General features: G+C 41.3%; 1 protein-coding gene across 1 annotated transcript in view; it reads right to left on the bottom strand.

Annotated features, from left to right (window-relative positions):
• UBN2 (ubinuclein 2) overlaps positions 1 to 12332 on the bottom strand; it is an 83357-nt gene that overhangs the window by 26988 nt on the left and 44037 nt on the right. Inside the window, exons 13-15 of the mRNA XM_019543922.1 lie at positions 8315 to 8365; positions 7098 to 7140; positions 3760 to 5304 (exon numbers count right to left, since the gene is read on the bottom strand). Of these exons, the coding sequence (XP_019399467.1) occupies positions 3760 to 5304; positions 7098 to 7140; positions 8315 to 8365 (1639 nt within the window). The remainder of the gene's footprint in view (positions 1 to 3759; positions 5305 to 7097; positions 7141 to 8314; positions 8366 to 12332) is intronic.

The raw sequence follows: 12332 nt of genomic DNA, 5'->3' as shown, positions 1-12332 counted from the left end.
AAAAAAAAAAAAAAAATCCAGTTTTTAGCCTTTCCTTGTAACTCATGTTTCCCAAACCTCTCATCACCTTTGTTGCTCTCTGCTGGGCTGTAATTTATACAAGACTTTCCCAAAATGCAGTGCCTAAAAATGTGACAGTGCCTCTGCTAGTGGCAAAACAGAGTGGAAGGATCATTTCCCCTGGCTTTAAACTGATGGTCTGATTAATGCAAGAGAGACCCTGACCTGCAGAATACAGATAGAGCCAGCTAACCCACTGTTGGTAACGGTAGTAGAAAGGGCATATAAAGTATTTTCAAATAACCCCAATGACCTTTCCATTTCCCTCACAGGTTCCTGTTGATGTTCTGTCCAACCTTCACAACACTACCCATTGACAGGAAGGAGGGGTGTATAGAAGAGATTCCAATTCTAGTTGTGAACAGAAAACAGCCCTCTTCAAATGAAGAAGTTGACCTAGTTAGGATGCTGGTCTCAGCATCTGTAGAGAGGAGTTTGTAATGGTTTCTCAAAGAGAATCAGCATGGAAAAAGTTGTCTTGGATACTGCAAAGGTCCTAGCAAAGGGAGTTCATGCATTTTCCTGGTTTAAGTTAAACTAGAGCCCCCCAGTATCTTAGCATATTTTACAGCCCTGAGCTGTGCTGTGCTCTCTAGTGGAGCAAGGGTGGGGGTGTAGCCAAATGCCAGCCTGGAACAGCCCCCTATGGAAAAGGCGGCGGGGGGGGAGGGACTTGCCTGGCCAAGGCATAGCAGCCTGTCAGGGTCCCCCCACCATCCCTTCACCACTCTAGCAATATGGGCAGGGGCATGGCTAGAAACTGGCCAGCATGGCCCTTAAGGAAAAGGGGGCAGGGAAGGGATTTATTCCCCCCTTCCTTCCCTCTCCCACTAGGGGACCACAGCCAGGGTCTGCCAGCCTTGGCCACCACCTTTGCATAGTCTCAGCACCCCCTCACAGGGGCTCTGCACCCCAGCCCAGCAGACCCTAGCTAGGGTTCCCCAGAGGGAGGGGGGAAATAAACCCCCTCCCTGCCCCCTTCACCTCAGGGGGACATGCTGGGCAGCATCTGGCCATACCTCTGCCCTGGAGAAGCAAAGGGGCAGGGGGATGAGGAGAGACCCTGACAGGGACAGCAGCCCCTGTTATCCCCGGTGGGGAGGCTGCACTGCAGGTGGAAGCGAAGCGGGCACAGCTGCCACAGCCTGTTCAGCATGGCAGCAGCAGTGAGGCTGGGAGGAGGACCATGGGGAGGCTAAGCAGCAGCAGCACTAGGAGTGTTTTGGGGGGCTATGGCTAACCCAAAACGTGCCTTAGCCCTTGTAGCCATTCCTCCCAGCGCAGCCGCTACTCATCCTGTGCAGGCTGCAGCAGGTATGTCCACCCCACTCCTGCAATGAAGGGCTCACTCTAGCACCCCTTGGCTTCTGGCCTGAGCCACTGCAGGCTGGTGGCTGCATTTCTGGAAAAAACTGAATGTCTATTCACTTGCTTGTCCATTCAGTCTATGCAGGTAATTAGCCATTGACTGATTAGTCCAAGTACCTACATGCAAAGCAAATGTGTTCATAAAAAGGTATATCAAGACCTAAACAGCTGAAAACTAAAGTTCTGACACTGTCAAATTTTAAGTAACATGCTAAATTAAGGGGGAAAAGTAACAACTTCAATGATTTTAGTGAATTCTCCATCACTGAACATTAAAAAAACAACACCACCAAAACTGGATGTTATGTTCAAAGTTAAGTGCAAGTTCATGACTGCATTAATTCAGGGAATTTTTGGTCTTGGTTTTATTCCCAAGGTCGTATCGGATAAAAAAAAAATCATAATGGTCCCTCCTAGCCTTGGTATGAACCGTCTTACTCAAACCCAGTTCATAGCTGTAGAATCTACATGGAGTTAACTCCCATAAACCCTAAAGGGGAAAGAGCCTGCAGGGAAGAGACAGGGCAAGTTTCCCCTCTAATCTCTGGGACCTCCTGTACAGTACTTGTAAATCCACTCTGAAATAAAAGCTGTCTGTCAAATAATGTAGCAAGTTCTACAACTCAGGTGCTACAAGTTGTGCTGGAATTCTAATATTATAAAAGCCTACATCTGTCCACAATGCTTTATTTGCACTCTGATTGGCTGATGGAAACAGCCAAATCAGAATGCTCCAAGCATGGGGGGGGAGGCACCACCGGATTCTGAAGCCATGCCGAGGACTGGACAGAGGGTGGGAGAGCCAAGGCCAGCATCCTTGCACTGGCAGCACAGGGCATTAGGTGGCAGAACTCCATCCCATCCCTCTTGTCCCTCCACCCCCATCATTCTTGATGGGCAGTTGGATGGTACTTTAATATCAGGTTTCAAAACCTAGTGATACACAATTTAGGAAGTTGTTACAGATATAAACAAATACAATACAATTTTTCTTGGGGAAAGAAAAAAAAAAACAAAAAAACACACAACCAGAAAACTACATCCAAAACCCACATTATTTGGGGTACAAAGTGAAGCCTTAAAAGGTTAGGAAAGAGCCAGATTTATGGTGTCCCATGCAATTCTAGTTTGGCCTAAATGCACAAGTGTATTATTAATCTTTAAATCAAGTGATCAGGTTCTGTCCTTCTCACTTTCTTGTGCATTCTTTCCAGTAGAGATAGTAGAGGCAAGGTGTAGCCCATGAATTTGCCTCATGATTTTTTTAAAACATAACTCTACACAGCCTTCGGATCAAAGTGCTGGAAAATATGCCATTAAAAAGATAACCATCTAATGGGAGGGAGACACCATTAATCTAAGAATTTTTTTTTGTTTCAACTTAACAAACAAATTATTTCTAGGAAGTAGTACAGAATACTTGGGTAAACAGACTGCCTTCACTGGTTAGAAGTGCCACAGTTCTTATTAAGTCTAAACAAGGTCTACTTTCAAATGTTATTTGACACAAATACTTGTGAAGACCAAGACCTGTGGACTCCTCTTATGTAAGCAAGTCTTGCTCAACCACCTCTTTAAATCAACTAATTTCTAGGGTTTTGGGGTTTTTTTATGCTTGCTGGTGAACTGCCACACTCCTTCTGAAGCCTCTCCGCCTCTGCAGGTGGTATTCAGTTGTTTTGGAAGGTTTAGATTACAGATGCATATTAAATATGTTACATTAAATTCTTTGAAAATAAACAGCAACTACAAAAATAACCTGGGTGAAGAATGGGTACTTCAGCTAGTAATATACATTAAAACATACATAAATACAAACCACAAGCACTAACAAAGCACAGTTTGCCAATTCAATAGGTGTGCTGCTTAAAATATTGAGAAGTCAGTTATATAGATTTAGAATAGGAAGTCAATCCTGGAAGCATGGCAACAGACGTACGAGACACTTCCATATAAATGGCATTGCAAGAAAAGAAAAATCAAGACACAGAAGAGGTGGAGGAAGGACCAAGCTCTTTCAATGTAATGTCTGGAAATACCATTATGCGTCTGTGGTCCACTAAATCAAATATTTATCAGTGTCCTAGAGAAAAACAAAAATTTCTCCCCCATACCATAGACCAATGAACACACTGTGCTAAAATTCATCCTTGCCAGCAAGTGTTCATGACCATTTGGAAAAACATCTTTTGCCTGTATGAAATAATTTCAGTACACACATTAAAGATGTACATAATACTTCAAAATACTTTTGTGAAAAGAGACCGTTACAAAAAAAACTGGATAAATTGCATGATCAGACTCGATAACTGTGTCCCCAATAATACATACCTGCACGGTGGCTGCTACAACTGGAGACCCTGAGGCAGAAGATGGTCTGTGTGGAGTTGACAACTGTTTAGTAGCACCCTGTGTTCCACTGCCTGCTCCCCCAGACAGACTAGTCCTACTAGCTCCACTTGAGTTAAGATTACTGCCTCTGCTGGCAGGTACATTCATTCCGACGCCACTCAAGTTATTTTTGCCAACAGTTCCAGAGGGAGAAGAGTTGGGCAATTTTGAAGAGGCCTGAGCGTTTTTTGTAGGTTGGAGGCCTGAGGTGCGACTAGAGGGCAACAAGTTCATTGTGGGAGACTGCCTGCTGATATTTACTCCGCTGGTCTGTTTATGAAGGGGACTGTTGCTGGAGTGACTACTCTGGGATACTAGTGCACTTGAACTGGAAGAACTGGGTGTTGTTGTGGGCCTGGGGGATGAGGTGGATTTAGATGAGAATTTAGGTGATGCAGTGGGCTTGGGTGTCACAGAGGGTTTGGATGAAGTGGGTTTGGGAGAGGCCGCAGGTTTAGGAGAAGCAGCCATGGTGAATGGAGGCTTGAAACCCTGGGAAGAAACCTGCGATACCATAGCCTTGGCTAAATAGTTAGTAGAGGTAGAGGTGCTGGATGTTGTCCGAGAAACCAGTGGGTGGGATACTTGAGAGCCGCTTCCAGATGAGGGGTTAGACAAAGGAAGCCGATATACTACTGGCTTATCTGGAGTCTTCATGACTGGGGATGAACAGGAGAGTTTGGGATTGCTACTCAATTTCACCACTGGGTTGGTCTGTGACTTACTAATAGTTGCTTGTAGAGGAGACACATATTTCTGTTGGACAGCTGAATGCTGGTGCACCTTTGTCACCTGTAACGTTGAGGAAGAACTACCTTGGGCCTCTGAAGAAGATACTAGGACAACAGCATCCTTGGGCCTCTGAGCGGGGGTGGAAGTAGCTGCTTGAGCCTTGGAGGAGGAAGAAGAAATATGGGTCTGTGAAGAAGAGGAAGCAGCTTGGATCTGGCTTGACCTCTGTAGTCCTTGCTGAAGTAGTTTGGCTGGCAAAGGCTCTAAGGAAACCTTAGGGTTTTGAATTGAAGATCCAGCAATAAGGCCTGAAGAGATGCCAGTGTGAACCAAATCTTGGGGTTTCTTTGGTACTGGCCCCGTGTGACCAGCAATAAGACTTGATGAATGTGGAGTCTGAGCTGACTCTACTTTCTTTGAGGTTGCTAGAGGCAACTTACTCATTATGCTTGCTAGCTTTTCTTCCCTTAGCCCAGGGCGAGGTCTTGAGGTTGGTGTGTCGATAGTGGACCCAAGAGGAGAGCCCTTTGCTCCATTGTTGATAACTGCCAGAGCATCAGAAATAGAATCCAGTGAGGGTGGGTGGAAAGAGAGGTCTTCATCCAGTGAGTCATCCAGACAAATGGTTTCTGGAGCTGGTGTACAGACAGAGCTGTTTGGAGTACTGACAGATGTGCTGGAATTCACTGTTATAGCACAAGATGAAGTCACTGAAGATGCACAGGTTTTCTGCTCTTTCTTTGGACTTGAGTCCTGGGAGAAAACAATTAGAAAAGGAAAAACAATTAAGTCGCACCGCCTCTGCAAAAGCAGATCACCAAGACTCAAGTGCGATGCCATGACTCTGCAAATGAAGTGCAACTCAAGTGTTAGGCTTCCTTTAAAGATCATCTTAGCACTAACAAAATCTACCATAGGAAGTATATAAAATCCACAAGTGAATATAAGCATGAAATAAGTAGAAAGACATTGGAGTTGGCTTCCATGCCACCTTGATTCAGTATCAAGATGGCTATGCAAAGAACAGTTTATAAAAAAAAATGTAGAGAGAAACTAACTCCACAGTCTCTTGGCCTTGGTAGGGCTAGAGTGTGACCTTTCTACTTTTCTTTGCCTGTCTCTCTAAATGCATTAAGAGACTGGACAGCAAGGAAATGCTTTTAATGATGCACTATCTTAAAATGGGTAGCCTCAAAAATTAGCCTCTGTCCTGTAGATATAGCTTTTTTTTTTTTTAAAAGCCATCACATGGCACACTGTTATACAGAACATACTCCAGGAATAAGCTGATTAGTACATCATGTTGCAAGACCTTGTACTATAGTTCCACTTAGAACACTAAAGGAGGAGAGTATGTTGTACTCTAAACTGTTGTATTAGTTGGTCTTCAATATCCAGAAAGTTAAGGAAAATCCGATTTGCAGATAGCCATAATCAAACAATACATTTCAGAAATTATTTTGCTTTGCCGATTTAAATTTTCATATCATCCAAGTTTCAATTTAAAGCTAACATGTATATCTTGCAAGGACAACATATGCAATTAAATGCTGTTTGAACCAGACGATAAATATCAATTTGGGAAAAAAAAAAAACGTAACCGGCTCTTTTACAAGATGCTAACACTAAGTTATTTGGTATGAAAAAAGTTTATTATGCAAGCTGACATCAAGTTAATTCAATTCTGTTTTCTTCCTGATATTAAAAATGCAACAACAATTATTTTGGGTGGAGGGTCACTTAGTGAGTTTTGGCAAGCCATTGAGGGTTGCATGACAGGCAACCAGAGGCAGATAAATATTAAGTGGGTTTTTTTTTGTTTGTTTGTTTTTTTTTTAGGGGCTCTGCAGGTTGGATAGAATGGCCTAGCGGGCTGCATTCTGCCCACCCCCGTTATGGATCCAAAACAAGCTCCATTTACAGAAGATAGTTATTTATAATAGATTAAAATCCATTATAAAAATAATAAATATATACATTATGAATAAAATACAAAATTAGAGAACATATAAATATTTTTGTGCATTAACCATTTTGTACTACTACTAATTTACACTTTTCTGGTGAGGTTACCAAACAGCTCCAAAAGATCTAGATCAATGGTGAGATTTATAGAGCTGACCAAAAGCAGAATTTCTGTCCAAGGGGAAACATTTTAAATTGGTTGTCCTGAATTGGAATGAGAAGTCAAAACCTTGAGTTTTTTTGCAACCAAAATATTACAGAACATTTTCTATTGAGCATATTGAAATGGCATGATTTAAAATTGTTTAGACTTACTTAATACATAAGTGTTTTGATAATCTAGAATACAACAAGAGTTGGAAACAGTAATATTTACAGTACTTCGTTCTCCTTTTACAGTATTTAAAGAGTCCATAAGCTCTCTAATTTAGTTTCCTCAAATTACAGTTTTCAGATTGAACTGTCGTCTGAAAAAAATGTTATAGCTACATCACTAGGGTTGGTTCAAAAGAAAGACATTTTTTAGTATGTTCCATATTCAACATTTCCTGTATATTGGTATAGACTGTTCCAGCATTTACCTTCACTTTGGGTTTAGGTGCCAGAATTACCTTCTTCTTTGCCCTATGGAAGTGCATAACAAAAATTAGAAGAAACAGGGTGAGTCAGTTTCATGCAACTACAAGATACAAACATAAAGTTCATGCAACTACAAAATTACTATATTTTAAGTTTCTGCTGAAGGTTAAAAATGGAGAAGGGAAAAAGGAAGAAAAAAGGAGATAACATGATGTAATATCATACTTGTCCAACTTCACTGTGTTACCCTGAATAGTGTCAATGTAAACTTTAAATGCTTTAGAAAAGTTATATTAAAAAAGGGAAAGAGATAGCTATAAATCTGAATTTTGCTTGCCCACCAACCAACAAAACAGCAAAAAGCGTCCATAATTAACTTTTGCAACTCTGCTGTAGGATATTGAGGCCAGCATTTACTAATTTACAGAAAAGTTTAGGCATCTAAATAGACAGGAACAGAATCTATAGATACATGAGCTAGGATAGCAATAAGGACAAATAATACTCAGCTTCAAAAGTATGACTACCACCCAGATCAATCCCCATCATTTTTCCTCATGAATGTCTTTTTTGCTCAGTATTACTAAGATTGGGAATTATAATGTCAGTATACTGTTTTAGGAACAAATGCAGTAAAAAAAGGGACAATATGGTAGACAGCCCATTTCTCAGTTTTGCACTATTGTATGATTAATGTAGGATTTTTTTTCTGCCATTACAGAAGTTACAATTTGGCTGGTGTTCAGAACTGTAAATGACTATTCCAACCCTGACTTAACCAGGACAGCTCCTCACAGAGGAAAATTGTAGTGTCTAGGGTTGGAGGTGGTAAGAGTTCCACTCAAACAAACAGAAGTAAATAGATCAGCAGATGTATTTGTAGAGAGGAGGAGGACTGACTTGCATGCTGCAATACATATTTGGTAGATTTCATGAGATTTTGGATTTCTAAAGCATTTTGAAATCTTTGGGTGAAATGCATTAAGTGTTTTAGACACTTAACCATTTAACCCTTGAATATATCACACACCCTAGCATCTCAAGACCACTGAAATGTCACGTCAGGGTTAAAGAATTGAAAGAAACTTCTGGAGCACTTCAAACAAACAAGGAAATGAAATGAAAGGACAAAGAATAAGCTTTTAAGAGAGAGCAATATACAGAGCCACTTAGAGCTGAAGCACAAAGAAGTATCAGAAAGCATCTGTATTGTACTCACGGAGCAGAAGTGAGATGATTGTGAACACTTCGGCTTTCTTTAAAGAGCATCCTGAAAGAGAAAGACAGAGGGGAAACACGGACACACAGAGATTATACATGGGCAAAGCTGACATGGACACTAACACTTTGTTCACTACTGGATTTTTGGATTATCTGTCCCCTTAGAAAAAACTGCTTGCTTGATTCTTAACTGCTAGGTTGGTATAGCTATAGTCAACCACAAACAAAAATGTTGAAAAACTTATTACAATTAAGTCAATATAGATAAGCTACTGTGCTAGCAGAAAACAATGCAAGCCAATTATTCTTCAGTGGAATGTAAGTAACAGAATTTTACATGTCCCTTCCCCTTGCCAAATCTTTTAGAACATGTAAAAATTGTCTTAATATTTCAAAACAGCTTAGCATACTGGTCCTTGAACAAAACTGCTTACACAACAAGCGGGCATTCCCACATGCAGGGGCATGCACTTGTAGGGGGGGAAAAAAAAAAAAAAAAAATGTAGTGGCTGCTATGCATGCCACTGCACATACGCTGTAGCGTGAAATAAAATGCCCTGCTTTGGGGAAACTGCCGTTTCCCTGCTCCTCCCAGCTCCTGGCATGCTGGAGGAGCTGGGATGGAACTGGAGAGCAGGAGACACACTGGCTAACATCCAGAGCATCTCCTGGGAGATGCGAGTCTTCATGCTGCCAGCGCACACTTGTGTGACATGCACCCTGCCACTTAAGACTTTTTTTTGCATCCAGAATTTCTTGGTAGCAAATATTTTGCTCCCATACTGCAAATCTGCAGCACAAGGTACATTTTAATGTGCTAGGTGTGTGGTTTGCAGTGCCACAAGCTGCACATGCTTGCATATCTGGATCCAGGCCAAGAGTCCACATATGAAGGAAGAATCAGAAAACGAAAAGACAAGCTTGTTCCCAAACATCTCAAGAGCACACAGAGAATGTTATAATATTACTTTAGGCTGCATCTAGACCTGCAAAAACTCCTCAGTGAGGGAACAACATTGTGGTAAAAATTCCTGAGCCCTGGCTATACTAAAACTTTCACTGTTATAGAGGGAACTGCATCAGTAATTAATTACAGCCTTATTTTATTACCATAAACGAGGCAAAATTTAAGGGGCATTTACACTACAAAAACGCTACTTTTACACTACTGCCACCAAAAGACAAAATTTGTCTGCAGCATCACATAGCCCTGACCAGCTGCTTAACAGTTTTTTGGCAGCATACTATAGAGTTGCTTCAATGAAGGACAAAAGATTTTTAGTCTCTCAGGACTTTAAGAAGGCATTCCCACAGATGAAAGAGCAAAAAAATCACTTGACTGTACAAGGCAACCCCATCATCTCTCTGACTATGGTTCCAGCCCCCTTTTTCTTTAATTCTATTGTTATATTTTTCATTCAATTATTACAATCGGCTCTTTACTTAATTCCTTCTCCCTTCTTTCCACCCTACCAATCCTCAGTTCTATTGCAACGCATTGTTTCTGATCCTCAATGATTAAAAACTGCAGGAAATCCAGAGACACAGACCTCCCCCACTACAAGTCTGTTTTGTCTTGCTTCATATTGTCATCTTCTCCAAACAGTTTACTACTTCTCTGACTACCTTATTCTCACCTTAGATTCCCTTATTCATTAAGATATACCAGTCACCATTAACTTGGAATACAAGATAGAAAGTGATAAGGCTCCCAAGACAGAGCAACAATGCTAAAAAACTACAACTTAAAAAGATAATATTCAAAAGGAAAGAGCAACTTTTACAAATAATTCAGGACATTTCTATGGTTTTCCATACATAAATAACACTCAACACACAAATGATTAATGTAACAGGAATATTGTTTGCTATAGTCAGAATAACAACTCTATAAGCTTCAAATCAAATTGTGTTTGCCTACACTGCATCAGAGTTACCACATCAGCTGTGCCACACACAACACAAGCCTAAAAATCACCCCTAAAAAAAAAAAAGAAAACATAACTCCTACCCATCTATATACACAATACAAAAGGAAAAAGATTATATCCAAGATGAAAAAGTGAAAACAAGTGCTACATATGTTTACAAAGAGTATCTTTTATTTTTCTAATGCTTTTTATCCCAAGTATCCCAGAGCATTTTAACTGCATACACACCAGTGAAATAATCCCCTGGTAGTGTGAAATACAGCATTGATAGTTGGGTGAGGGACTGGGGACAAGTATTAGTCAGTGCAACTGGGTGACCTGCTAGTTAAGTACCAGGAGATTTTTTATTTATTTATTTTTTTAATCCTCAGCAGGGCAGGTAAGATACTGATTTTGTGTTTTATGGACATGAAACACATTTGCACATTAAAATACAGGGAACTTTCTCATAACAAAGAAACTGAATTGGACCCATCATTCCAGAGCCCAAGTCTAACAGATCTCAAGTTAAGATTACTAGCCCATTCCATCTACAGTGCTGCATGCTTAGCCATCTATAAACCATTAGACACAAAAGTTACTTTTCCCCCCCATCCTGTTTACATAGTTGCTTTCTGTTAAATTGCCACACCAATCCAAAGCTAGGGACCTGTATAACTAACTAATTATTCTTGCTGTTCTATCACACTCACTACCTCCTCCCCCCACAAAATAAAGAAGCCGGGTAATAAGCAGCATCCAGAAATATGCAGTGCTAATTGTTTGTTTATACAAGTACATGGTTTATTGCATTTTACATCACCAGTCAGACCCTAGAAAAATCTTTCCTTTCTTAATTTTTCCTTCCCATGTATACTTATTTAGGCTACAAGATACACCAGACAACTTTCTAACAAACAAAAACATAGAAAACATCTCCTCCATAGCTTGGAGACAAGACATCTTTTATAAAAGATTTATTAAAAAGATTAGATTGTAAACATATATTTATTCAAAATGTTAAGATTCCTTCTCGTTACTGCATACAGCCTCCCAAACTATATATGTGCTACTACCCTGCAAAGAAACAAGTAGCAAAAGTTCATCTCCTCTAGGCAAGAATTTGTTTACTACACACCTATGAGAAAATGCTATAGCCAAATTGCTAGCTAGGCCACCAGAGGTATTAATTCCCCCTCTCCCTCACAAACCACTCTTCTCAGTCCAATACTCTTTTTGCATAGACCAAAACAGCAACCAAAAAGCAGCCCCACGGGCCAGAGGAGTGATGCACGAACAGTTCCATAGTCCTGATGAATGGTGCAGGGCCACCTCACTAAGCCCCAGAATGCTGAGCGGGGAACACGTTCCCCAGCCTGTTCTCCCTCCAAACAGCTCTGCCCTCATAGAGCTGGGCAGGGAACAGGCTACCACTGGGCTGGCTCCAGGAAATCCTTATCCCAGCCTGAGTCCCATGGTTGTGGGACTCTGGCTGGAAGACCCTCACCTCCCAGCCCAGGCTCTGTGGTCAAAGCCAGCACTGGGAGATGAGTCTCCCAGCCTGATCCTTGTGATGGCAGAGCTCAGGCTGGGAGATAAGAGTCTCCCAGCCCCTGCTGATGATCAGAGAGCAGGAGGCTTGGAGCTCCCTGCTGCCAGGGTGGGGGAACATGGTCCCAGCCCAGGATCCTGTGGTGGAGGTTGACTTGGCAGCAGGCTGACTGGGAGCAGACAGATGGGCGCTCCTGGTTAGTTGTCTACACAAGCACTACTGCACTGTTACTAATTGTAGAGTAAAATTTTCTACTTGCACTTGCAGGTAGCAAATTTATTTGGGATTAGGGAAGTTTACTTTGTAGTAAGCATATGCATGTGTAAATGCACACGCTTACTTAATAGTAAACTATGCTAATGCGAAGTTAAGTGTCTTGTGGAGATGTGCTTCTTGAAATCTCAACTCTCATTTCTCCCTGTGGTTTGCTATGCAACCTCTGGCAAGTCACTTAATCTGTGCGTGTCCCATCAGTAAATTATGGGTACTGCCTACTTCACAGGGAATCTTAGTATCTGGAAAATAAACATTTGGACAGTAAGTCCTATGCAAAT

This window comes from Crocodylus porosus, unplaced genomic scaffold (assembly GCF_001723895.1).
Source record: "Crocodylus porosus isolate Cpor-Errol unplaced genomic scaffold, CroPor_comp1, whole genome shotgun sequence".
In the NCBI taxonomy this organism is placed as follows: domain Eukaryota; kingdom Metazoa; phylum Chordata; order Crocodylia; family Crocodylidae; genus Crocodylus; species Crocodylus porosus.
This window is presented reverse-complemented; position numbering and strand designations above follow the sequence as displayed.